Below are 27,943 nucleotides of genomic sequence, written 5' to 3' on the forward strand. Positions count from 1 at the left end.
GAGAGCGTGGATCTTTGATGACTGTATCTGCGCTGTTCATTGCGGGACTGAGGTTTATGCGTGATTGGTTGGGTCCGAAGCCAAGGTGGAGGTAGTGGTGAGGCCGGATTGGTACGGATCGGTTCTGTGCTGATGTTGCGGGTCTCATCGTAATGGGTTAGATGTCTACCCTGGGTTGTTAGTGTCCAACGGTCTTCATGGATGCCGGTGGCGTGTTCTATTAGAGATTCGATTGCTGGCGGCTCAGCGTATACGCATAGAGGTGATCAGTCGGGGTATGTTTTGGGAGGCCGGTAATGCATCTGAGTAGCTTGTGGGGCAAGATTGTTAGTTGCTTCAGTTGAGTACGTGTCAACTTGAAACAGGTGGTGCCGTATGTGATCCGGGATGTAAGAACAGTGCGACCTGCAAGCCGAAGGAATTACGTGCTGGCTCCTCCAATTTGTTGCAGATTCGTTTTAGAAGGTGTATGGTGGCGTCCCAGCTTTTCCGTAGTTCTTGAATGCAGGTAATGGCTTTGCCTTTGCTGTTGACTGGAACGCCGAGGAGTTTGATTTAGCCATCTTCCTGTTCACAAAGTCCATGAGTACCAATAAAAATGGGAACTTTGTCGCGTTTAGAAGTATACTGCCTGCTATTTTCAGTACCGTAGACTTGGTGGAGGATATCTGAATGTCAGTTGATGTTAGGAGGTCTTCAAGTATGAGAAGAGCAGCCTGGAGTTCTGTGCATGATCATTCAGTGGTGGCGTCGTCGTCTTTTTCAGTCCACAAGGTGATTTAATCAGCGTAAATCGTCATGCGGACGCCGCTCCCTTCATGAATTGCTATGGCGAGCTTTTGCATGACAATATTAAACAATAGTTGTGAGATGATGGAGCCTTGGGTACGCTTGGATTGTTACCGAATTGGATGGGAGAAGAGTTACGAGACTTGACATCCAGAGTGCGATTTTCGAGAAAACTTGAAACGTAGTTGTACATCCGGAACCCTGGATAGTGGGTGTCTATTTCTTCGAGAATGGCGGCGTGTGTGACTGTGTCACATGCTTTTTAGGTCAACTGCAACCAGGATGTGAGGTATATGCCGGGTGGTCTGCCTCTGGTCGTGTCGTCGATGACTAAGAAGGATTACTTATAAGCTCTCTCTCACAATCGCAAGTAAGTCTAAAATGCGATATAATGGCTGTTTTCGTGCCAGTGTTCCTGAATCACCCGCAAAGACAGCGATGCAAAAAGCGGGCTCATTTAAAGAAGCCGGGAGGGGCTCACCCAGAGTAACCCGTGATCGATTTCAAAAGATCGCCTGGTTCTTTCACGCCTCCGTGCAAAGCGAAGTGTATACGCTCCTTCCAATACCCTCTTTGCTCCTTCCGACCTCTCTCTCTCTCTCTTTCCCTCCGGCTGCGGCGTGGCGAGAGAAAGAAATTCTCGGCACTAGCGCGCAACATAACACCGCCGCCGAGCCGGCTTCTCGGGCACGCCGCTCGTGTTCTTCTCGGGTACGGCGCGCACCATTCTCACGAGCCGCCTCTTCCTTCCTTCCCAGCAGCGCAGACCGCGCGCGGATGTTTATGGCACGCACACACACACGCACGCACGCCACTCTTTAGTGCTGCTCTCCTGGACAGGCGGCGCATATTTCGGCGCCAGCCTGGCGATGATCAAGACCTCGAGGAACCCCCGCAGCCTGACCCTCGGCGGCTGAAACGACTCGCGAAATGCCGGCCTTGTTTCTCGCGGTTGTTGTTGTTTCACGTCTTTATTTCACTTAAATTGCCCCTGGGGGGGCTGCTGTGAAATGGAAAAAAAAGAAAAAAGAAAAACCCTTAAGGGGATCAAAAATGAAGAAGCGAGGTCCTGGGCAGTTGCGGATCGGCGCACATGGTGGGAGAAAAGATGCCACGGTTTTCGATGATGTGAAGGGGATGACGATGAGCTCAGCAATTCCTCCCCTCCTGCCAGCCATACCAGATCCGCAGTGCGCTGCTCGTAGGGTGACCAACCGTCCCGGATTTTGCGGGACTGTCCCGACTTTCCATACAATGTCCCGAGTCCCGCGCCGTCCCAAAGCTATGTGCCCCGGGTTTGTTCCGGACCGTCCAGTTAGAAATTTTGATGCAATCCAACGCACGCTCAACAAGGCGCGTCACGCTACGGAACCAGAGTTAGCACGAACTTGTCCAGGCAGAGCTGCAGGTAAAGCTGAATTTCCGCGTGAAGTGCGACAACTTTTACGGGTATACATTCTCCAGCAAGAGCAATTGTTACGAGCAGCATGTCGCCAGCTGAAGTTCAATAGGCTGCAACAATAAAGAAACAATGCATTTGTCTGGAACACACCGTAATAAAGAAAACTGATTTCGTTGCCTCCCTATGTCAGCGTACGCCCCCCACCCCCTCCCTTTCCGCCCCGACTTGCTTCGTTAAAGAGTTTGTAACCCTGGCAGTTCCCCCAATACACTCATTTTACTTTTTGGTTGTTTGCGTGTTTAGTTTAATGTGTTTCAGTGAGCTTAGAACCAGACACTGCCGCTCCATAGCAAGTCAACTAAAACTCGGACTTGAGTCTTTAAAATAGTTATTTTCTTATCCATGCACCGCACTTCCCGGCATGCGCACCGGAGTTTTTGAGAAGGCAGGGTTTCAGTGAAACGTAGAAGCCAAACTTTCGGGACAACTTTCCCCTCCACGGTAGGCGAGGCGTTCAAGGAATTGAATAATGTGAGGGTCAGGAATACACTCCGTTTACCATAGCATGCTGCGGGGGAAATCGGTTCGATAAGGGATCAACAATCGCAGCCTGGAAACGAAATACATTATCGCGAAAGCTAATAGTGGGGTCTCTTAGTAATACAGAGAAGCGGTAACTGTCACTGTGATGTAAGCATATGGAATCGAATTTCACCACAAATGGATAATAACACGATTTACTGACCACGCCAAGTTTAAAGCCACTCACTTGAATATCCGCTAGATCTAATATAAAATCGATCATTACCACACATTCGCTACTGCATGCAGTTCTGGGTGTATCCTGTAACATGGGCACCTCTTACAGCAGAGAATCATCAGTAGGATTTTCAAGGGCCAGCACTCGCCCTAGGAAGCATAACATCGTGATACTGTATTTTAAACGAAATAAAAAAAATCCAGAGCTTGGGCATGTGCAATCTATGCAGGGGCGGGAATCCAAGCTTTACTGACCATGCCTTTTATGGCCAACCCCCTCGTACGGATTATATATATATATATATATATATATATATATATATATATATATATATATATATATATATATATATATATATATATATATATATATATATATATAGCGAATCAGAAATGGGAAATGAGGGGCTCAGTGAATTAAGATAGAATAAGGGTTATAAGGGTTGGCAGTCAAGAAAACCTCGGAAAGCAAAGGGGGGAATGCGTTACGTCATAGAAAGAAATGAATTTTTTGAGTCAGAAAGCAAGTGGTGAAAAAATGCCCGCCGGGTGGGATCCGAACCCACGACCTCCAGAATATCGGTCTGGTGCGATAACCACTACGCTACCGGCGGGGCTGTTTCCCCACCACTTTATCGGGTATTTATGTTAAGGTATTTTTTGCTTCCTGCACTTGTGGGTGGTAGCCAGCGCCACTCGGACTACTCGGGGTGAAGGGGACCTTCTTTTTAACCCCCGGGCCGTGACTCGAGTGTCTACGACATGTCGAGAGTGGCCGACAAGCGTTGAACCCTCTTAAGCTACCTTTGGCATCAAGACTGCCAGAACAGAGGCCCTCGCTATGCATGTAGCGAATCAGAAATGGGAAATGAGGGGCTCAGTGAATTAAGACAGAATAAGGGTTGGCAGTAAAGAAAACCTCGGAAAGCAAAGGGGGGAATGCGTTACGTCATAGAAAAAAATGAAGAATTTTTTGAGTCAGAAAGAAAGTGGTGAAAAAATGCCCGCAGGGTGGGATCCGAGCGTGCACGACCTCCAGAACACCGGTCTGGTGCGATAACCACTACGCTATATATACAGCAAGAAACAAGTGGAAAGAAACGTACTGCATGACTGGGCGCGCAGGTAATACATCTCAATATACAACGCGGCGAAAAGCAAAAGCGAGGCACTTAGGAAGCGTGTTTCCCTCAGCCACCGCCCACCCACGCACAGCAATATTAAGAAAAGTAAACAAATAAGGAAGGGGTACTGGGCATCTTACTCCAAAGGAGCGGAAACAACCTGCCGCATAAGGCGGAAGCGTAGAATCGACAATTAGTCATCCAGACACTGGGGAACGCAAAATGGCAGAAGGCGACGTTGAATTTCAAGAATGCAGGCGGGAGGATTAGCGAGGGGGCCGCGTCCTCAAAGGAAAGTGCCGCCGCTTCGGGAGGAGACCAGATAATGGCTTATCCGCGACCCGCGTCCGGGGCACAAGGCGGACAATGACGACTCCTCGAAGGGCGCCGACGCAGACAGAGCTGTGCGTGAGCCACCCAAGAAGAGCGCAGGCTGTGCGAGGATTTTGAGAAATGACACACAAGGCAGGAAATAAACAAAGAAAACAGCACACAGAAAAAAACAGTTGAACGAGCCCCCGGCTCATGACATGAAGTGGATAGATACAACAAATTGTCAGCTTACATTTGATATTTTTGCAAGTAACAAGGGTTTGCACATTATGAAAAAGTAAAAGAAAGATGTGGCGCACGTACGAGGACAAATCTCCAATGATCTAGGGAAAAAAAAAAAAAGAGACACTTCGTAGCTAGTCATCAATGGCAGTATAAATTCGCACACAGCATTCTTTAAAGAAACTGACAAACGAAACAATACAAAGAATACACGTGTACAAATCGTAGAACATGGGGAACCATAGCAGTGAACAAAAATAGCTTACAAAGTGACATTTCGGGCAAAAGAGCAATGAAGCATACGGAGAAAATAAGTTATTCACAACACTAGACCGAATAGTGCTTGGAAAGTGTAATGATGGGATACAGCAAGATTTCGTGCAGGAGAAGCATTAAAGCATACGGAAAAGTAACCTGCTGACAACGATGAACCATCCAACGGTTGAGAAGTGGTAACGTGCGATACGTGCCGCTACAAGGTCTAGGTTTGAAGGCACGACAGCCTTCCCTGAGACTCATTGATACCTTTTGTGAGAGTGTTATATTTGTGGATCAGATAAGATTCGCAGGCTTCCCTGTCGAAATGGGTTTTAAATTGGAGCACTGTGGCCTTAAATTGATCGAACGGGTGTTTCAAAGAGTTGATATGTTTTGAAAGGGGGAGATAAGGTTTTGTTTTTGCATCGGATCTGTGATTATTGATGCGAGTTCTAAAAGAATTTTCAGTCTGTCCAATATATTGCGCACCACAATCACCACATTCTAGGAGGTAAACTATATTTGCAGTGTCACAATTAAAATTGCCCCTGATCTGCATGGAAAAGTCAGATTCCCTGCTCTGAGCGCTTGTTGTTGGTGTCATCATTAGACACAATTTGCACCGGGGTTTTCCACATGGTGTGGAACCTGGGAAACTAGTTTCTCTTGATCGAGATGATGTTACAATGTCTCTTATGTTTCTTGCCCGGCGATACACCACGCGTGGTGGGTCTGGAATGACGTGCTTCATTCTTTCACTCTGGAGCAAGATGTTGTGGTGTCTTCTTAAAATTTCATTGACGTTTGGGCCAGATGCCGAATATGTCAGAATCAGATTGGTTTGTGACCTCGAAGCGGAGGTGTTATTGCCACTAATAAGGCTAGAACGCTCCTGTTCTGATGCCTTCCTGATTGAATCTTCAATGAGTGGTAGTGGGTATTTTTGTCGTGCGAGGTCAATGCGGAGCTGATCACAATTAGAAGCGAAGTCATTTTGGTTAGAGCAAATTCTGCGGAAGCGTAGGGCTTGGCTGTATGGAATGGCCGTTTTGCAGTGTCTCACATGGCTACTATGAAAGTTCAAGTATTGGTGTCGGTCGGTGGGTTTTCTGTACACAGAAGTATCCAGTCTGTGTCCGTTAGTTGTTATCTGCACGTCAAGGAAATTTATTGTAGAGGTTGAATACTCATGTGAGAATGAGATATCACTGTGAGCACTGTTGAAATCGGATATGAATTGTTTCAGGGCTTCCTCACCATGAGGCCAAACCAAGAAAATGTCGTCGATGTACCGCTTGTAAAACAGTGGTTTTAAAGGGAAGTTCTCCAAGAACTGTGTCTCAAGGGTTCCCATGAATATGTTTGCATAATTTGGGCCTATTTTTGTCCCCATAGATGTGCCACTTATTTGGACGTAGGCGGCTGGTTATTGAATTCAAAATTGTTTAATTCAAGTATTAAAGTTAACAGTTGGGCCAAAGTGTTGCTGTCAATAGGTTTGTCCTCTTGTGAATTTTCGTAGGCTCTTATGACGGATTCTATTCCACCGGCGTGAGCTATATGTTTGTATACAAAGAGGCTACATCTAATGTTACAAGGAAGGAGCCATCCGGTATCGTGAGGTCTTTTATTTCACTTGGAAAATGAGTAGTATCCTTTATGTACGAATTGAATGTGGGCGGAATTTCCCTTATAATGTTGTCGACATAGCTAGAAATGTTCTCGGTCATGGTTCCTATGCCAGAGACTGTGGGCCTGCCCGGATTGTTGAATTTGTGAATTTTGGGAAGGAGGTAAAAACGTCCTGGCGTGCAGTGCAATGGAATAAGAGCTCGCGCAGTTTTTTTTTTCTATCAGTTTTTCATCCCTAAGTTCAATTATGGTACTGCGGACTCGTTATTTGTATTCTAATGTCGGATCGGCCGCAAGGGGCTGGTAGAAAGACGTGTCACCTAATTGCCTTTGCGCTTCAGTGTTATAATCCGTTTGGTTCATGACAACAATGGCTCCTCCCTTGTCCGCGGGCTTTATAATGATGTCAGAGCGGGTGCTAAGGATTTCTAGTGCCCTCTGTTCCTTTCCTGTGAGATTCGGTCTGTAGGAGGTGCGCTTTCTATATTCCGCTATGACATCTTTTTGAACCGCCTTGATGTACGTATCCATATACTTGTCACGTTGTGGTGGTGGCGTCCAATGGCTAACTGATGGAAAGCTCGGTCCTGTGTTATCATCTCTGGGGACATCATGATAGTACTCTTTTAACCGGAGTGAGCATGAGAAATTTTCTAGATCCTTGTACAGTTGCAGCTCATTTAATTTTCCAGTGGAGGGACAAAAGGATAGCCCCTTAGACAATGCGCTCAATTCATCCTTTGAAAGAGTAACGGTGGAAAGGTTGACTACATTATCAGGAGTGTCGGGCTGGGGTACATCATTATGGGAAGATGACCCGCCGCGGTGGCTCAGTGGCTAAGGCGTTGCGCTGCTGAGTACGAGGTCGCGGGTTCGTTTCCCGGCCGCGGCGGCCGCTTTTCTGATGGAGGCGAAAAGCAAAAACGCCCGTGTGTACGAGATTTCGGCGCACGTTAAAGATCCCCAGGTGGTCAAAATTAATCCGGAGCCCTCCACTACGGCGCGCCTCATCGCCTGCGTTGCGTCGGCGCGTTAAACCCCCACAATCAATCAATTATGGGAAGATGATGTGCTAGGTTCGGATAGGGATAAATCAACACCGTCGCGGAGCATTTTTTTTGCCTTGAGAGCGGAAAAATGGCTTGTTTTGTTCAGTTTAAACATTTCTTGTTCGGTCTTTTCTTGCGTAGTCAAATGAATTTTTTTAAGTAGAGAAATTTCTTCCTTTTTTAAGGCATCGAGGCAACACTGGTCATGTTCGATTACAATGCTCAAAAGATCCATCGATGCCTTATGTAGTATGCTCCACCAGTTTGCCTCGTGAGTAGGCGAGAGGTATACAATTAAGCTGCTAACGTGATGTTCATATCGAATTCTTTTTTCCACAACTTTCCTTAGCTTTAAAAATTCTCTAGAAAATGGATGGACACCGGGTTCACCTGGGGGCTCTTCAGGAAGTCAATCTCGGCGTGTTCCCCGGACGACATCGGAATATCGAGGCCTGGTTGAGGGGGCCTCGGAGGATAGAGCAGCGGCTGTTGGTGGAGGCGGAGGTGGAGGTGGGGCCTGTCCTTGCACTTGTTGGGATGGGGCACTGGCAGCGTGTTGTAGCCATGTCGACTGACTGCGTGCAGAGTTTCTCAACAAGGCCCGGTGCAGGTGGCTGGCCATGATGGCGACGCCGCCAAAGTTGGGGTGGATCCCATCCGCGGCAAACACCCGGGCCGAGGGCAGCCACTCAAGGCCGTGGTCCAGGTAGAAGAGGCCCCTGGTGCGGAGACAATGCCGGCGAAGAAGGTCATTAAACCGGCAGGCTTCTGAGTTGAAGCGGTGCACGGCCCGCCAGTTGCTCCGTTGTCGGCGCCGATCAGGGCAGCGAGGGAGGATGAGAGTCGCATAGACGGTACGGATTTGAGGATGGTCGTGCCTGATGGAAGCGAGAAGCTTCTCGTACCGTTGAAAGGTGACTCTGGCCGGCGTTTTGGCGATATCGTTCGTGCCAACATGGAGCACAATGGTGGTCGTGGTGCGTGGCACGAAGTCCATCAGTGCGGGGATATCTTGGATGGTCGCTCCCCGTTGTGACACGAATGCTGGGGTTCCATGGCGAGATGCATCAAAATGGTTGTGAATGTGCCGTACTTGGGAGTCGCCGATCACTACCGATGAGGTTAACGTGCGCGGAAATTTCCAACTTTCCAAATTTCCAATATATATATATATATATATATATATATATATATATATATATATATATATATATATATATATATATATATATATATATATATATATATATATATATATATATATATATATATATATATATATATGTATATATATATATATATATATATATATATATATATATATATATATATATAGAGAGAGAGAGAGAGAGAGAGAGAGAGACGTTTACTTGAGCTTTCTCAAGTGGGAGTGGTTTCCTATTTCGGGAAAGTTGCGGTAGATTCTGCAAGTCATGATAAATTTTTTGCCCACCGCCCGAGCCTTTAAACAGTCCTTAAACAGGGAATGAAGACCCTGCATGCATTCTTATAATTTTCCACTCTCCTGGAAACCGATGTAGCAAAATATTTTTGACTAAATTAATCGCGTCTTTTCATTCCGGCTTTCTGACACGAGATAATTTAGGACATCACGAAATTCATTCGTACTCCAATGCTAATCGCAAACCACGCCCTTTCTAACTGTGTACACTCAGCGCTTCTCTGTCATCCTGTATTCTGCCTTTAACGTTCGAACTGCCATTCCTCAGTGGGCTATGACATACTTATATACGCGGCTATTATTTAGTATCATCATCATCGTCACCATGCTTACTTCTACTGCAGGACGAAGGCCTCTCCTATTCACCTCCAACCGCCCCTGTCCTGCGCTGCTCGAGTCCATTCTTTACTTCAAAATTTCCTTATTGCCTCCCTCCATCGAGATAATGGCCTTCCCCTTCTTCCAGACCCATCTCTTAGTATCCACTCTGTTATCCTCGTGGTACACCTGTTGTCGGTTCGTCTCACTACATGGCCAGCCCAAGCCCATTTCTTTTTATTTATTTCAACTGTAATATCATCTACTCGAGTTTGTTCCCTGATCCAGGAAGCTCGCTTCCTGTCTCAAGTGTTACCCCCTATCATTCTTCATTCGATGGCCCCCCGTTGGGCCGACCTAAGTTTGCTTTCCAGTTGTGTAAAAAGGCGCCAAGTTTCCGCTCCACATGTCGCCATCGGAAGGGCGCATTGGTTGTGCATTCATTTTAGCAATAGAGGTAGCGCATTATTTGGGAGTATTTGCCGAGCGCACACCAGGCCATATCTATACTGCGCTGGATTTATTTCTCGTAGTTTGGGTCAGTACTGGCAACTTGTCCGAGGTAGTCATATTCTTCTAATTGTTCTAGCATTGAGCTGAAGAGGGCACTTCCGGCATGCTTAGCTGTTATTACTCAACATTTATTCGTATTTATTTGAAGCTCAACGGCCTTGCTTTCGGATTGCAGTTCCTCAAGCATTTTTGCAAGTGTTCTGTAGAGACTCGCTTAGCAAGACTATGGCGTCTGCAAACTTCGAAGCACGTATTCTCCGTTTATCCGTAATCGTGTGTTGTCCCAGTCAAGCTCCCCCCCCCGCCGCCCCAATACGCTGTGAACAGTTTTGGTATCTCCCTGTCATGCTCCCTTCCTGATCGTGAACTTTCCCCTTATCTTTTGGAGGATTATCCTACCCTTACATCCCTTATATATTTCGTCTAGGAGTCTTGTGTACGTCCCCTCTATTTCATGGTGTTTCAATGCTTGCTTGAAGCACTGCTCAAACGCTTTTTACTTAAATGCCATGTAAATGGTCTTATTTAACTGTGCGGATGTTTCTATTGCCTGATTGGTGGCATGGATGTGGTCCATTGTTGAGTATCCTTTCCTAAACCAATCCTCTTCTCTGGGTTGTTGGGAATCAAGGCTGCCACTTAAGCGGTTGTTGCGTGCGGGACTCTGAGGGGGGGAGCCCTCCCCAAGGCCGAACAGAGGAGAGTGTTTAGACCGTCGGCTGGGTGGCCGGCCGTAAAACAGCAACACGTGTGCGCTCCGGCGGAATCGGGGGGACGGCGGGTCGCGGCTTCAGAGGAGAGCGAAGGCCGGCTTCTCGGAACCGCGGGGCCAGGGCTGGGCCAGCGACTCGGGACCTCCGGAGGAGAGGGCAACGGGAGAGTCGTCTTTGGTCAGCGGCAGAGAACGGCGGTCTACAGAATGGCGAGACCTGTGCCCTCTACCGAGAGGCAAAACTTCGCCCTGTAAATATTTTCATGTTAATAAACACTCTCTCTCTACAGAACGCTCGTCCGAACGACAAAAGGCCTGGGGCCTCCTTCGTTAGGATGTAGACCGAAATAAACGTCCTTTCATTGTCACCGGTCCGCAGTCTGGCCTACCTCCCAACAAACTGGTTGGCAGCGGCGGGATAAGCCAAGGCGGACGAAAGAACTTCGTGCAGAAGAACCACCTGATCCGGGATCAGCGCGGATTCATCATCGTGGCCTCCGGGAGACACGAGCGACGAAGAAGGTGCGAGTGAAGAGCGGACGAAAGACTCGAGGAGGAAGACAACGAGGCCTTCCTGACGTGTGGAGAAGGTGCGGCAACGGCGATCCGGGATCGACCGACGCAACGTGGCTCCGGGAGACACAGGCACCGCACGCTGGGGCCAAATTCTCTAAAAAACGGGCGTCGCTTTGAAGCGACGGGTTAGTGCCATTGAAATGCATGTGTTGTGTGGTCGGGGCCGTCGCTTTGCGGTGCTCCTCATGAGGGCTGATCCTGAGAAAAGCACTGTGACAAGGGCGCGAAGCGACAAGCGAAACGACGGGGGGCAGTTGGCGTCGCTTCGCGCCCTTGCCACAGTGCTTTTCTCAGGATCAGCCCTCATGAGGAGCACCGCAAAGCGACGGCCCCGACCACACAACACATGCATTTCAATGGCGCTAACCCGTCGCTTCAAAGCGACGCCCCGTCGTTTTAGAGAATTCGGCCCCTGGTAAGTGCTTGAGCGACTACGCTTTGCCAGACAATTTTGAACAGGGTTCAAATCAGGCGCCAAATTGACTGCCACCGGGTGTGTAGTTAATTTGTGCTTTCGGGCAGAAAGCTCTCGCCAAGCATGGACATAGCAAAGTGCACGAAAGATGAGTTGCTGCTGCTAGCAGCGGAGTTGGGGCTAGAGGTGGATGCAAGAATGAGAAAACCGGAAATTCGCAGTGCCATTCAGGAGGTGAATTTTGAGGAGGACGAAATTTCAGATGCGTGGGCCAAAATTTGCCGAGTGGAAAAGGAAAAGGCAGAGGAGCGAAAGAGGCAGGATGAGGAACGGAAGAGGCAGGACGAGAAAGATGCCAGAGATGCCCAGATCAAGCTTGAGGAAATAAAGCTTCAGCAAGCTAGGCTGGCAAATGGGGATTCCTCAGTCGCCCAAGGAGGCGCAGTTAAGATGACAAATTTGCTTCAGCCATTTAAGACGGGAGATGACATCGGTCTCTACCTGGTAAATTTTGAAAGATTGTGTGAGAGGCAATCATTCAGCCGCGATACCTGGCCACAGAGGTTGTTGTCGTTGCTTCCGGGGGAAGCATCGCAGGTTGTGGCACGCCTAAGTGCTGGCGATGCAGAAGACTACAATTTGGTGAAGTCGAGCCTGCTCGCGAAGTACAAGATTTCAGCGGAGGAGTTTCGAAGGAGGTTTCGGCAAGACAAAAAGAAGCCAAACGAAAGCTTCGTTGAGTTTGCTTGCGGACTGAGCGATAACTTCACAGAATGGGTCAAAGGCTCTGACGCCGATGGGGATTTTTCTAAATTGAAGGACCTCATGTGTTTAGAGCGGTTTTACGAGACCTTGCCGGAAAGCATGCGCTTGTGGGTTAAGGACCGGCAGGTTGGCGTATCCGTGAAGAAGGCAGCCCAGCTGGCGGATGAATACGTGGCTAGCCGAAACATCAAAGAAGGTAGAGTCAGTCAGGATGCGCGCCAGGACCAGTTGAGAAAGGAAAATTTCTTTCCGGCGCCACAGAACCGCTTCATGGAGGCTAAAGGACAGCAGGGGAGCAATGGTGCACCGAACACGATACCGAAAACGGTCGTCAGAGAGCCCGAAGACCCGCCGAGAAATTTTGATGTCAGGCGACCTGTAATGTGTTACAACTGCAAACAGCCGGGACACTTTGCTCGAAATTGCCGAAATGAGAGGCCGGCTTTTGCGTGTGTGAGCAGCCATCCAAACAACCATGACCTGCTAAAACCGTACACTAAGGAAGTCATGGTAAATGGGCAGAAATGTAGGGTGCTTAGGGATTCGGCAGCTACCATGGACGTGATCCACCCGAGTTACGTGAGAGCGGAAGACTACGTGTCAGCATAGGCGTGCGCAGAGTTCTCAATTTGGGGGGGCAAAGTCTTACCGCTGCCCCCCCCCCCCCCCCCCAAGAGCAACTCCCGACCTCTTCTCACTGAAGGCCTTGCGGTGCGAACGCAGTGCAAAGAGGGATGGTTATAAAATTTTTATTTCAATGTGATGGAATTGCAACACACACAAAATATTTCTGAGCAAAAATTTTACTTTCATGTGTTACATCGGCAAGGCATGGGGCAAATTTGGCGCCCCCTTCAGATGATTAGGGGGGGCGGCCGCCCCCCCTGCCCCCCCTGTGCGCACGCCTATGCGTGTCAGGGTGTGCGTGGATAAGACAGGCAGTGAGTGAGGATTCGGTATGTTTACCTACAGCAAAGGTGAAAATCGAAGGACCGTTCGGGGTCCTGGAGACTATTGCCGCTGTTTCAAAGGGGCTGCCGGAAAGCTATCCGTACCTGTTCTCGAACAGCTCCGAGGCGTTGCTAAACGAAAGGGGGTGCGCCTTCACAGACGCGCAAGTAATGGCACTGACACGATCTAAGGCGCGGAAACTTGCGCATGAGCTATGTTACAGCCGTGAGCCAAGTGAGGTGGAAACAGACGAGTCGGAGAGTTTGGCCGAGATGCTTGCGCAACCAGAATCTGATGCTTCTGTTCCTGAGATAACAGAAACTTACGACGGTGACTCAGGGGCATCCCAGGCTCCGGAAGGGGGCCCGTCAGAAAGGGTAAGCGAGGGGGAGCTTCAGACAACAGTGTTAGCACCCACTGCGCCCGTTTACGAACAGTTGCTGAATACTGACCGCGAAGCTTTTATAGCGGAGCAGAAAAGTGATCCGTCACTGCAGGTTCTGGCATTTAACTCAGAGGAAGGTGTGGCATCTAAGAATATCACATTCCAAGAAAGACAGGGACTTCTGTATCGCAAGTACGAAGACAAGCGCGGAAGAAAATACGATCAAATAGTGGTGCCGGATAGGTATCGAAAAGGTTTGCTCGCTCTGTGCCACGATCACGCGTGGGCAGGCCATTTGGGAATAAACAAGACCAAACAAAGGTTACTACAAGAATTTTATTGGCCAGGGTGTTTTCGAGACGTGCAGCAGTTCGTGCGAACTTGCGAGACCTGCCAAAGGGTGGGAAAGTCGAATGATAGGCGCAAGGCCCCAATGGTGAGTGTTCCTATCATTTCCGAGCCATTCCACCGAGTAGTGGTTGATGTGGTGGGGCCCCTTCCAAAGACTAAGTCGGGGTACAGGTACCTACTGACGCTACTGTGCCCGGCAACCAAGTTTCCGGAAGCCATACCGTTGAAGGAAGCGACTTCCGTCGAAGTGGTCGATGCTTTGCTTGGGATATTTTCGCGGTTGGGATTTCCTGCGGAAATACAATCAGACCAGGAGGAGGAGGAAAAAACGTTTTTATTTGAGCCGACAAAAAAAAAAAAAGAAGGTGGGTGGCCTCTTCTCAGTTCAGAAAGCCGCGAGCGACTGCTGCTGCTCTAGCCCGGGAGGTCAGGCGTTCCTGAGTCCCGAGCTGAGAGCTGGTCAGCCCGCACTCCCACTGCTCCGGGGTGGGGGAAGGGAGGGGGTTCGGGTGGTCGGCGCATTCCCATACAAGATGGTACGTCGTATTGGGAGTGTAGCAGGTAGGGCAGTTGTAAGGGTAGGTAGTGGGGGATATATGGTGAAGAATACGAGTGTTAAAATAAGTTTCCGTCTGGAGTCTGCGCCATATTCGGGCGTCGCAAGTGCTGAGGGAGGGATGAGGGGGTGGGTAATGGAGACGGCTCTGACGGTAGTGGTGCAGTATATCAGTGTAGCGACTGGGAACGGGAAGGTTGGAGGACGATGCAGCCGAGTTGCCCGCCCCTGATGGGAATGCCCGGAGTAAGATATCGCGGGCAGCGGCATGTGCCGCCTCATTCCCTGGGAGTGAGGCATGACCTGGGGTCCATACAACTTGGATGTAGGGCAGGGTCTTTATTGTCTGGAGAAGCTTGAGGGCGGGAGGTGAAATGCATCCGGTCAGAAAGTTCCGGCAAGCTTGCTGTGAGTCGGTAAGAATGGTTACATAGCCGGTAGGTGCTGTGGTGGCGGCGAGGGCTATGGCTGTCTCTTCGGCAGTAGTGGTGTTGGTATCAGCGATGGTGGCGGATGTCAGGATAGAGCCTTGAGCGTTGAGGGCAACCATTGTATGGGCTGTTCGGTTTGGGTAGGTTGCGACATCCGTGTATCGGGTGTTGGGATCGTTGGAGTATCGTCTCTCCAGGAGACGAACGCGTGCTTGTCTTCGACCCACGTTGTAAGTAGGGTGCATATGGCGCGGAATTGGCGAGACCTTGATGTGTGCGCGGATTTGGGTGGGCATGCGTTGTGGTGCGTCCAATGCAGTAGGAGCGGGACGGCCCAGGTGTGTCAAAACGGTGCGTCCCGTGGGGGTGAGGGAAAGGCGAGCGAGCTGGCCGACTTGCTGTGCCTCTAGGAGTTCAGACAGTGTGTTGTGGAGGCCGAGTCGGAGTAGGTGCGTGGTAGGAGTGAATGCAGGGAGTCCAAGAGCAATTTTGTATGTTCTGCGAATGAGTGCGTCGAGTTTGGAGTGTTCCTTTGGTTTCAGTTGGACGTACGGTGCCCCATATATGATGCGACTTATCAGGACCGCATGAATGAGTTGGCAGGTGTCTTTTTCTCGGAGGCCATGGTGCTGAGTGCAGACTCTTCGAATGAGGTGCGTAAGCTGCGTGACGGTTAGATGGAGTTGCGGAAGAAGAGCGGCTCCCGAGCCGTCGGCTTGCAAGGGAACGCCGAGAATTCGAAGAGTGGTCACTTGCGGGACGGGCACGGAGGATATGGTGACGGACGGGTCAGGGGTTGGTTGTGGAGGACGGCCGCGTGTGCGTGCGCGAAGAACCAGCAATGCCGATTTTTGGGGTGCACAGGTGAGGCCTCGGCGCTGTAGATATTCGAGCGTGTAGTCGATGGCTTGCTGTATATTGTCTTGCTGTTGTCCCGCCGATCCGGTGTTGGTCCACATTGTCAAGTCATCAGCGTAAAATGCGTGGTGGAGATTGGGGATTGTGGAGAGTTTGGCTGGAAGTTGGAGGAGGGCGATATTGAAAAGTAAGGGGGAAATGACGGATCCTTGAGGGGTGCCTTTTGCCGGCGTGGGAAAAGGGTCAGACTGTATGGTTCCAAGGCGTATTGTGGCTGTCCGATCTAGACACGACTTTTACGAGTGCGCTAACCACCACTTTCCTCGAAAAATGTGGAATCCGAATGTATCGCAGCTCAGCTTATCACCCGCAGAGCAACAGCGTGGAACGATGGCACGCTGTGCCCAAGAAAGTGTTGAAGGCTTTGTGTCACGAAAGGAAAGCGGACTGGGACTGTTGCCTTCCGGGCACTTTGTTTGCCTTGCGAACGGTGCCGCACAAGGGAACAGGGTTCGCCCCTGCCGAGTTAGTGTACGGGAGAAATCTTCGGGGCCCCCTAAGACTGATCCGGGAGCTTTGGGAGGATCAAAGGGTTGACCGGACCGTGGTAGAGTATGTAGTAGAACTACTGCAAAGGATGAGTCATACCCGTAAATTGGTGAGAGAAAACTTGGAAGCGGCGCAGAAAGTCTCAAAGCGCTATTATGACCGAAATGCGAAGAGCAGGTCGTTCGCAGAGGGAGACAAAGTGATGATCCTGCGACCGAATAGGCAGAATCGTCTCGAGGTTCACTGGGATGGGCCAGCGGAAGTTATCCGACGCATCTCTGACGTGAACTACTCAGTGAGACTACCAGGGCGGAGACGTGAAGAGAGAGTTTACCATGTGAATTTGATGAAACCATTCTTTGAAAGAACGGAAATCGTCAGCATCGCTTTGAACACCCTACCGGAAGTTTCGGTCGAGGTTCCCAGTTGTGGGAGCAAAGTTAATCCGTCGGTAGAGGAAATTGTGCTTGGCGCCGCCGACAAAAGTGACTTAGACGACAACCAGGTGCGGGATTTAGAAGGTGTTATTAGGGAATTCCTCGAATGTTTTGCGGCACAACCAGGGAAAACCCATTTGATCATGCATGACATCGAGCTCACCTCCGAAGCGCCTTTCCGGTCAAAAGCCTATAGGGTGTCTCCCAAGCAGTCGGAGATTATGAAAGCGGAGATCAACAAGATGTTGGAGATGGGTGTGATAAGGGAAGGTTACAGCGAATATTGCTCTCCTTTGATGTTGGTCGAAGTGCCTGGGAAAGAGCCCCGACCTTGCGTCGACTACAGGAGACTAAACGCCATAACCAAAGATCAAGTTTACCCCTTGCCTAATATTGAGGAGAGGGTAGAGCTCGTTAGTGGAGCAAGGTTCATCTCCACCTTTGACTTGGTGCGCGGGTACTGGCAGGTGCCTCTAACGGAACGAGCTAGCCGGTACGCCGCGTTCATCACGCCGTTCGGAATGTTTCAGCCCGTCACCATGAGCTTTGGCCTGAAAAATGCGCCCTTTTGTTTTTCAAGGCTGATGGATCGGGTCCTGGAAGGGCTGAGTGAATTTGCACTGCCCTATCTCGATGACGTGGCAGTTTTCTCGGCTGACTGGCCGACGCATTTGGAGCATATACGACAGGTACTGGAACGATTCCGAACTGCGGGCCTAACTGTGAAGGCGGAAAAATGTCAGTTGGGAAGGGCGTGTGTCACCTATCTGGGACACACGATAGGCCGGGGAAAGCGTGAGCCTATGGCAACGAAGGTTGCTGCCATCCGTGAATTTCCCAAGCCGTTGACAAAGAAGGAGGTGAGGTCTTTTTCTGGGAATGACAGGCTATTATCAGCACTACATCTGAGGTTGTAACTTGGACGGCGGCCAAAGAAGCAGCATTTCAATCTCTGAAGGAAGCTTTGGCTTCGAGACCAGTGTTGGCTTCACCGGATTTCGACCGTGAATTTGTAGTTCAGTGCGACGCGAGCAACCGTGGGCTAGGTGTCGTTCTGTCCCAGATTGATCAAAATGGTGAGGAACACCCCGTGCTGTACCTCAGTCGAAAATTGACGCCCCGTGAGGAAGCCTTCAGCACCTCCGAGAAAGATTGTTTGTGTATCGTCTGGGGAGTCCAAAAGCTAGCCTGTTATATTCAGGGAACCAAATTCACCGTAGAGACCGACCATTGTCCCCTTTCGTGGCTGAAGCAAATGTCTGATAAGAATGGTAGGCTCTTGCGATGGAGCCTCATTCTTCAAGAGTTTACATTTGAAGTTAAATACAGGAAAGGGGCCGAAAACAAGAATGCGGATGGCCTGAGTAGAGGCTTCTAAGAAAAGGGATTGTTTTACGAGTGTTTGTTTACTTTAGGTAGTATTTTTTTCAGTAGTGACTTTTTACTTTGTGTCCACGCTGCCCTGCTTGGCGAGAGCTGAATACAAAAGGGGATAGGCAAGGAAGTGCTTCGGTGAATTGTCTGGCAGTGGCGTCGCTCGGGCACTGCTGGCTGGCGTTGTTTTTGTGCGTGTGTGCGTGCGGTGTGGGCCCGAGAGTGTTTGGTGCGACGTGTGAACATTCTTCGCTCGACCCTGCATCGGGGGACGCAGCCTCGGCGAAGGACTTTATTGGGGGGAGGAGTCTGTTGCGTGCGGGACTCTGAGGGGGGGGGAGCCCTCCCCAAGGCCGAATAGAGGAGAGTGTTTAGACCGTCGGCTGGGTGGCCGGCCGTAAAACAGCAACACGTGTGCGCTCCGGCGGAATCGGGGGGACGGCGGGTCGCGGCTTCAGAGGAGAGCGAAGGCCGGCTTCTCGGAACCGCGGGGCCAGGGCTGGGCCAGCGACTCGGGACCTCCGGAGGAGAGGGCAACGGGAGAGTCGTCTTTGGTCAGCGGCAGAGAACGGCGGTCTACAGAACGCTCGTCCGAACGACAAAAGGCCTGGGGCCTCCTTCGTTAGGATGTAGACCGAAATAAACGTCCTTTCATTGTCACCGGTCCGCAGTCTGGCCTACCTCCCAACACGGTCAACTATTAGTATTTTGGTAAGCAGCGTGTATACAACAGAGAGTAGAATCAGAATTATGTTGGTGTTTTTCCGGGCTGTGGGCAGGCACATTTAGAGTGTATCCTGAAAATAGGGCAGAAAGGTTTTCCAAATACAGCAGCTCCTCTCTCCTTTAAAAGATCCATAGTTATGCCATCTTCACCTGCAGACTTTCATCTTTTCATGCCCTTGGGAGCCTTTTCAATGCCTCTTTAGTTACTAGCGGATATCGCAAGCTAAGCTTGTACGCTCAGTAATTTCCATTGGGGTAACGTCGCTGGAGTATAGCCTGAGGTAGAATTGTTCTTCTACTTTTATTATCTCATCCATGCTATTCACAATGTTACCCTCTTCGTCTCTGAGTGTGTACATTCTCTGTCTGTGCCGATAGCTATAGCTTCCTCTGAGTTGCTTTTAAGCTTCCTCCTATTTCCAGCGTTTCCTCGATTACTGCCATGTTTAACGCACGAATGTCGTTTGTTTTACTTCTGTTGATCAATCTCAAAAACTCTGCTAATTCAATTTGGTTCACCGTACTTGAACTTTTGGGTTAAAACGAAATTAGTGTGGTGGCCCACGCAACAAACGGCTTCGATTTTTTTTTAATTCCTTGCCCCCAATCCTCACCCAACGTACGAGCAGTGGGCGGGACAGGTGGCCAGCTCCGACGTCCAGCGTAGCCTGGTGAAGAGGGCCAGGGCAGCCAGCGCGGACCAGGGCTACCCGGAGGGCTAGAGGAGGCCCTCCACCAGCCGGGCGACCAATCATCAGTGCGTGAAGCTCGTCTAAATAAAGTTCACTCACTCACTCACTCACTCACTCACTCACTCACTCACTCACTCACTCACTCACTCACCAGCACAGAACTTAGTCATGCGATCCACAGAACGATTTTGTACGGCGTCATTAACTTCGAACAACGTCACGGGTTTTGAATCGCTGTATGGGACTCGTCAGACCTATACTTCGGTGTATTCCTGAGGCAGTCCAGGAATAGCCGTCCTGAGTGAAGGAGGACACATCCTGTTTTTGTAGATCATAAGGTTTGTCCCCACCAATTATGGACCGATTTAACTCTCTGTTTATCACTCTGCTTCCATCGATCATCTCCATAAGACTGCATGTATTCGTTGCATCCCGCATACTCCAAAAGATGGGAACTAAAGCTCTCCCGAATATCGCATGCATTTCGCGTTGAACGCCGTTTTTTAAATATTTGTCAGCTTTGCTTTCTCGCGACAGTTTCACCTGATCCTTTGGGATACGTCACTGTCGTGGTGGGTGTGTCCTTGACGTTGAATGACAAGCATCGGAACTTCCAGTAAGCAAATAAACAACTGCTTTAATTGGACTAAACGCTGCGCATACAAATTCACATCTTCTTCCGTCGCGTTCCTTTTTGCCTCTGCCCGTCCGTCCTACACTTGCCTCGCTCTCGGCCAGGGCTCAGAGTCCGATCGCCGCCGGGCGGCGGGCTCTCCCTCTCTCTCTGGGTCATGAGGCCCGATTTGGGGGCTGTGCGCGAGACGTTGTGTTTAGGCGACGGGCCATGTTTTTAGCTGGTCGGGAGGCCCCGATATGGGGGCCGCTTTCGATTTCTTGCGCGGGAACTCCAGGGGCCGTATACTCAAGACCGTCTGGCGCTCCGTTCGCGACAGGGTGCATTCCTTGGGTTTACGAGCATGCTGTAGGATTTATTTCGCGTTAATAATCAGAAAGCTATAGCAACTAAAGGTACGTCACCAAATAAGAAAATATTGCCGTACAAGTGGAAAATGCCCGTGCTTGGTTGAGATGATGTTGAACCGTGCACTACCTCGGCGCATAATCGTCTTTCACTGAGCTGTGGTATGGCGCAAGCTTATTACGGAGCATGTACGTCTTATTAATCTCTTGTGTTTGGTGAGCGTTGTGGCAAGCTATAAAAATACCATGTTGTAAAGGTTGTACAGTCAGCATTAAGAATCCCAAAGGAGAATTCTCAGCGAGCCGTATAAACTTTAAGCAGTTGTAAATGATTAGGTCGAGCCCTGTTAATTCAAACTCGAGTGGTACCGTAATTTGTGTGAATTTAACGTGGTTCGAGTTAAAGAAAGCTTATTGAATACACGTGGCAAAAATGGGACCACGGCATTGTTTGACCAGGGTGCGTTGTTTGTACCTAATAACGTAATAAAAAAGAAATGTTTGTGGGTATCTTTTCTTTTGACGCAGCTAATATGGCTTATATCTGGCTCTTTCGAAGTTTATTTTCCGTTTTCTTGATGAGAGGTGTGTTTTTGAGGCTTAGCGGGGCCATATATACAGCATGTATACAGCCTCACTTTATTCGCAAGCTTACCTCTTCGAAATAACGCTGATGTCAATGTTAACGATAACTTCCATCAAGGCAACGCAAGAGACCGAAACAGAGAAAAGGGTGACGACTCACTAATTACTTATCCGCATTTGACTCGTGACGCCGTGATACTTGCGGAATAGGCTGACGACGACCAAAAGACGCACTACTGAGGTAACAAGGAAGGCTGGGCGAGCTGGTAAGTCTGCACGATAAAACAAAGCGCTAGACGACAGAAGAGTGCGCCGTCCTGTCGTACAGTAAAAGCTCGTCAATTCGAACTGTAGGGGAACGCCAGCTCAGTTCAAATTATTGAAAGGTTGAACTAATGATGGGGAAGAATAAGAACAGAACGCTGCAACTGAGAAACTGTATACCGGATGTCAGCACTTTGATGCTTGAAAAAGGCGGTGATGGCACCCTGCCTTTCTTCTCTATAGGCGACAGTCAGCACTTCTTGCTCTAACAAATTAATGACGCGGAACTGAAGAAAACACGGGCAGAATTCGATCCTGCCGTGACTTCTGAGAGGACAGCCGCCCTATGCTTCGTCCTCGTCCTCCTTAATTGTCGTCATTGGCAGCGAAAGGTTCTGCGCTTCTGATCTGAGATATGATATGACGCCCTCCTCTCTCAGCGCACCGCACACACCGCTGTACTCGCGTCCTCATCGACTGAGTTAGCAAAGAATGCGTCTTCCCAAACGCCGGACATGAGAAATTGGGTTGGTTTCACCCTGTTTTGCCTTCTCCGTTCTACACAGTGTTGGCACAGGGTGCGTTTCTCTGGCCGTGTGCCAAGTGTCATGGCGCCGGCGCCGTGACGCGTAGTTCGAACAGTGTCCGTGGCGGAGCCTACTCGGGTTGGAGTTTTCTTGGAGACTTGGCCGGACCAACTCGAACAGGTCGAATTATCCATAAATTCGAATTTTTGAAGTTCGAATTAACGAGCTCTCACTGTATTTGTTTCCTCTCTGTTTTCGTCGTTTCTTTCGCGCTTTGTTTTATCATGCACATTAAAACAGTTATGTGACCTTTCAGTTCGAAGTCGTCCGGGTAAAATTCCCTGCAAGGCTATCTTACGGCGATGAGGCGGGTTGTGCACGATTCCACCTAATCCCAACTCCCCCGTTCCAGTCCAACTGTGCTCTTCCACTCGCGGGCTTGCCCCCCTTTTTAAACACCCCGCGTTCTAAGCGACACTGCACGCTGCTCCTTTTCCTCTTCTCCCGCAAAGGAGGGACAGGGGGCGCCGCCTCGCCGTGACTTATGGCACTGCGCTGTAAAAAAGAAGTAGAAGAAAGCACGTTCGGCGCTTGTTTTTGGTGCTGCGAGGAATTTTCAGGGCCACGTAGCAGCAAGGACTGTTCCGTGGTTCCCAATAGACCTTTGCAGAAACTGCAGCGCCGCTCCTTCCCCTGGCGGGCGCGCGCAAGGCGTCATGGGAACTGCGTGCGCGCGCGGGGCGAGCGCCGACGGGGTGGTCGCTCCGCGCGCCGCGTTCGCGGCGTCCGTCATAGGACCAAGTTTAAGTAGCGCGAAAGGATGGGCTTGCAAAGTTATGTCGCGCATCAATTAAATCATCTTTAAACCATAGAACCCAAAATAAGAAATAAACTCCGCATCCTTCTGAAGCTGCCTGCACCGCATGAGAACCTTTTGTCGTCTGCTAGCAACGTCGTCTGCTAGCTGCTGGCAGTTGAAAGGCGTCTTCGTGCTTCTTGCTGCCCGCGGGAAAATAGAAATTCCTCAACACGAGGAAATAAAAAACAAATGTGCACTTGAGCTCCCAGAGAAAAATACAAATAACCAGCTCTTGCCTCCGGCAGCCCGCGGGGAGCTGAGTGGTAAAACGAAGAATCTCATATCGTGTGCACACGTTATTCGTGATGCATTTCCGCGTGTGTAAAGCTACACTCGTTTACGACCTGCCTTAGCGTTTGTAGTTCACACGATACTGACGATATGGCGCCAAGGAAGCTGCAGCAGGCGGAAAAACGCGTGCTGTATGATCGGATGGGACAACAATACGCTACGAGACCGGCATGTTTCATTGCACAAGTTTCCGAAGGACAAGAAACTTAAAAAGGAATAAGTTCGCCAGATAAATCGCCAGGGTCGTGATGGCCGATTCGCTTTGTGGGAGCCGTCCGAACATCACAGGATATGTGGAGCCCATTTCAACGCGAGCAGACGCAAATGTTACATGGACCGTATGCGACCATTTTTCCACACCGGGTCTTCTCCGAGAGGTGTCCTCCGGTAAAGACAGGTACGCCCAGCATTATAACGTAAATTCCAGGCATCCGCTTCCAGGCATCCAAGACGAACTAGTGATATGCAGCACTGTCGAGATACCCCTGTCAGCTCAGAGTAATCAACGCCCGTTTTGTAATGAATTTTAGCACAAACGGCGTAACAGGGCATAAAGCAATATTTTCACTCTAGCAGGCAACGATGCGGTTTCTCCAACGACAGCGACTGCCTGCAGCCCGTTTCCTGCGGCATTGGAGTAACGGGGTTTCTGCTGCAGCGAGTTCAGCATTTCGACTATTTCTTTTCGGTCGCTCATTGTGGAATTATTATTTCCCACTTTTAAGGTGTAGTGTACTTCCTGTGAGAAAACAAAGGAGACAGCTCGTCATAGCTGACCCAGGATTCTTGATCGAATATGAGCTCCGTGAACTTGGCGTTAAATTGAACAGACCCCTCATGTTAAATGGTCGGCGTAAACTGACAGTAACGGAGGAAACACGCACACGGCAAATCGCCAACCTAAGGAGACACGTTGAGCGAGTTATTCGAGAAGTGAAGAACTGTATACCGTGGTATGTTTTCCCAAATGCGATGGCTGACAAGCCAAACCGGATACGGAAAATTTGTTGCTACCTGAGCAACTTCACACATGAACCACTTCTCAATTGATAATTAAGCAAAATGTCAACTATGCGTGTTTTGTATTAGCGCCCTCTGAACAGTTTTACCTTTTAGTCGGTATTGGTTAGTTTTTCTAACGGAGTAATTAAAAGTGTACGTGTCTTTTTTTCGACTGAAAGAAACATTTCTATTTTCATATTTACACACAGCCGAAATCATCAAAAGAGCTTAGGATTGCACAATAAGACTCGCCACCTCTTGGGCACCAGTACTTGAAACAAATGCAGACATAGTGTAGCGTGAATGGACGGGATACACACTGCAACTCCCCAAAATGCAGCAGTTTGTTGAAGAAATGCGGGCGGTGGTAAGAATGCTGAAGTTTTGAAAAAGAAGCCAGTGAAGAAAACAGCTGTCCAGGACTTGATTTATTGATTGTGGGGTTTTACGCGCCGACGCAACGCAGGCGATGAGGCGCGCCGTAGTGGAGGGCTCCGGATTAATTTTGACCACCTGGGGATCTTTAACGTGCGCCGAAATCTCGTACACACGGGTGTTTTTGCTTTTCGCCTCCATCAGAAAAGCGGCCGCTGCGGCTGGGAATCAAACCCGCGACCTCGTGCTCAGCAGCGCAAAGCCTTAGCCACTGAGCCACCGCGGCGGGTCAGCTGTTCGGGAGAGCAGATGTTCTGCATGCATCACACAATGTTAAACGCCGAAGCTGCACCGTCAACAAATGCTCCCTCCACAGGCGCTGTCGCGCACGGCACGGTTTGGCACGGTAGAGCTACATGAAGAGCGGCCCGGGCGGCAGCGGCGGCGGCTGCTGCGGCGCTCACAGTTCCCAGGCTGCTTTGCGGCCGCCGTTTGGGGGCGCGCGCAACTTTCCGGAAAGGTCTATTGGCCGCAGTGGAGGCATAGTGGCGACGCTTTTCTGCCTAAGAGGTGGCTGCTTTGACTGGCTCTCGGCCTCTTCGTTGCCGTGCAGGCCGACGTGCGAAGGCACGGCCTTCGTGGGCACGGCCTCCTTTCATGTCGCGTAGCTTTCTGGCAAGCTAGTGCACGAGCTTGGAACGGTAGAGGGTTGAAGTGAAATGGTGCTGTTAAGACGCAACCAGTTGATTGTAGTAGAAAGAATTGCCTGGTATACGTTGTAAGAGCGACAAATGGCAGCCATATGTGCTACCCAACGGAACAATATCATACGTGATACGGCTGATGCTATGTAGTGCACGGTAGGCACATGATCAAATGGAAACAAATTGAAATGGCAAATGAACCACAACAAATTACTGAAAGTGGCTATTAAAGCAACAGATGTTCAGACTGGATAAAACAAGCAAATAATATTCTATAAACGGACGTTCCTAAAAGAGGCGTTCAATAAAGTGTCGGGGGCACTTGATCTGAACGGCCGATAGGTAATAAAACCTGGTCCATCTAACTACTTGGGAAACAGTTTTAAAAGGTGATATTTCTGCCATTCCCTTAAAATAGAACAATAGCGGAAATTTACATAATAGGTTTTCTGTTTTAAACGACATTCAATCACAGTTTTATTGTTGGGATGCCTGTGAAACGAGTAATGTTAGTGTTACTGCCACGGTGATCTGACCGGTTGTAATATTGATTAGTTGAGCCCACTAATTTGGGTTAGGGAAATCGGAAAACGTTTTGGGTCGCATTATTATTGGCGGACAAAAAAAAAAGCGTGGCATCACTGTCTGAAAACGCTCATATCCCACATACAAAAACGCATTTCTTGCGCCCATACACCAAGAGATACGAAAAAAAGGGCCGACTGAAAAAAAAAAAAAAAGTTTCCGCAGTTTCAAATCAGGAACTTAAATAAAACGATTAAGTTTTAGATAAATGGTCGCATCAGCATGCGTAATAGTTCCTGGTTGGCTGTATAACTTTACAGAAGAGCAGAAATGTCAGTTTTAGCAGAAGCAATTAGCAGAAGCAACGCGTTGACTTGTTATAATAGCGCAAATAGAGATAATTGGTTGAACGAGATTACAAAAAAATAAAAAGAAACAAAATATATAAAAGTGAACATACGAGATCAAAAATAGGCACCTTATGTATCCCTCCCTCCCCCCCAAAGTGAAGACGCAAAAAAAAAAGCCCAGAAAAGAACTACCGGTACACGAAAAGAAAAATCAGAAAAACGGACCAAGCACTTAACACCCAACGTTTTTGCGAAATGTGTTATTGGCTCAGTTAACACACTCAATCGTTATATTTAACGCAAATGGAAATAATGAGTCGAACAAAATAAGACGGAAAAATAAAAATATATATACAAGTAAACTTGCACAATCTACCATATGTTTACCCCCGAAAGACAACAATAAAAAACTCGTCAAAACAACGACGGAAACACGAATAAAAATTGTGAAAACTTACCGTAGAGTGCCGTGTATTTGCACAAAAGTGCGGAATCGGTGGACGCAACACATTTAATTGTTATAATAGCGTAGATAGCGATAATTATTCGCAGGCAAAGTAAAAAAAAACATGCATGCAAAAACCTTAAAAACCAAAATATACACGAACAGAACTAATGAAATCAACATTTTTTACCTTATATGCCACCATCACGAAGCGACGACAAAATTAAAACCAGTCTTTTTTAGCTTCTAAGCCGCCCTCACGAACCGACGACAAGAATAACTAGAATAAACTAGATTGACGTCCCCCACCGTAACGAATGCGCGGGAATGGCGAGGGCACCCGCCGCGGTGGCTCAGTGGCTAAGGCGTTGCGCTGCTGAGCACGAGGTCGCGGGTTCGATTCCCGGCCGCGGCGGCCGCTTTTCTGATGGAGGCGAAAAGCAAAAATGCCCGTGTGTACGAGATTTCGCGCACGTTAAAGATCCCCAGCCTGGTCAAAATTAATCCGGAGCCCTCCACTACGGCGCGCCTCATCGCCTGCGTTGCGTCGGCGTGTTAAACCCTACAATCAATCAATCAACAAGAATAAAACGAAACACGGATAAAAAATTATGAAAAGCACCATCCCCGCACTGCGCCTGGGGTCGGCGAAAATCATGATGCACAATTGGCGAAGTTGAGGCCCTTTTCAATTTTTTTCAATTTTTATTCAGGGATGTATACATATTTACATATGGGTTGTAATACAGACGGAGGTCCCAAGGACGAAGCCGTACGCGGGACCTCCGATGACGATGCACAAAATATTACGAGCGACGTTAAAAAAAATAAAAAGGTATACAGAACTATTGAACCATAAAGAACTACATATACAAAGCCAAACTATAAAACTATACAGAAGTATTGAACAATACATAACTATGTATTCAGAGACAAAATATAAAACTAAATAAAACTTCAGATACAGTTATAACAAGTAGTAGATTTCAAGCAAAATATAAACAACGAGATACAATAAAAAATGGAACATTAATATACCACAAGAAATTTAAATGTCAAGCAGGCAGTTCCTAAGTACAGTTTTGAACTTGTAGAAAGAATTTGTTTTAATATAGCTGGGTAAAGAATTCCACACGGTGACGCTTCAGTCGCCGGCGGGACTTCAAAACCGCCATCTTGCCTCGACCGACTTCATTGACTGACGAGCGATCCGACACTGTGGCTCGCGCCGAACTTGGCACTAATCAAGAATTTTCTACAAACTCAGGTAACGCCTCCGCTTCTTTTTCTTCCAATTGGGTGCTGCAGTTGTCGGATCGCTCAGTCTGTCATGATGCGCACTGTTAGTACCCTTTCCAGCGAGCTCGAGGATTTCAAATTAAAAATGGAAAATAAA

At 48.9% G+C, this 27,943-nt stretch overlaps 1 protein-coding gene and 1 non-coding gene across 2 annotated transcripts in view; one reads left to right on the plus strand and one right to left on the minus strand.

The window, feature by feature from the left end:
- Positions 1-3,491: 3,491 nt before the first annotated feature.
- Positions 3,492-3,564, minus strand: Trnai-gau (transfer RNA isoleucine (anticodon GAU)). Its single transcript has one exon. It is a non-coding gene; the product is annotated as a tRNA-Ile (tRNA).
- Positions 3,565-7,937: 4,373 nt separating this feature from the next.
- Positions 7,938-27,943, plus strand: part of LOC144179840 (uncharacterized) — a 130,922-nt gene continuing 110,916 nt past the window's right edge. The window contains exons 1-2 of the mRNA XM_077708270.1: positions 7,938-8,078; positions 8,179-8,290. Coding sequence (XP_077564396.1) covers positions 7,938-8,078; positions 8,179-8,290 — 253 coding nt within the window. The remainder of the gene's footprint in view (positions 8,079-8,178; positions 8,291-27,943) is intronic.

The sequence above is a fragment of the Haemaphysalis longicornis genome, unplaced genomic scaffold (assembly GCF_048455015.1).
Source record: "Haemaphysalis longicornis isolate Haplotype H1 unplaced genomic scaffold, Haemaphysalis longicornis Haplotype H1 scaffold_4, whole genome shotgun sequence".
Lineage (NCBI taxonomy): Eukaryota > Metazoa > Arthropoda > Arachnida > Ixodida > Ixodidae > Haemaphysalis > Haemaphysalis longicornis.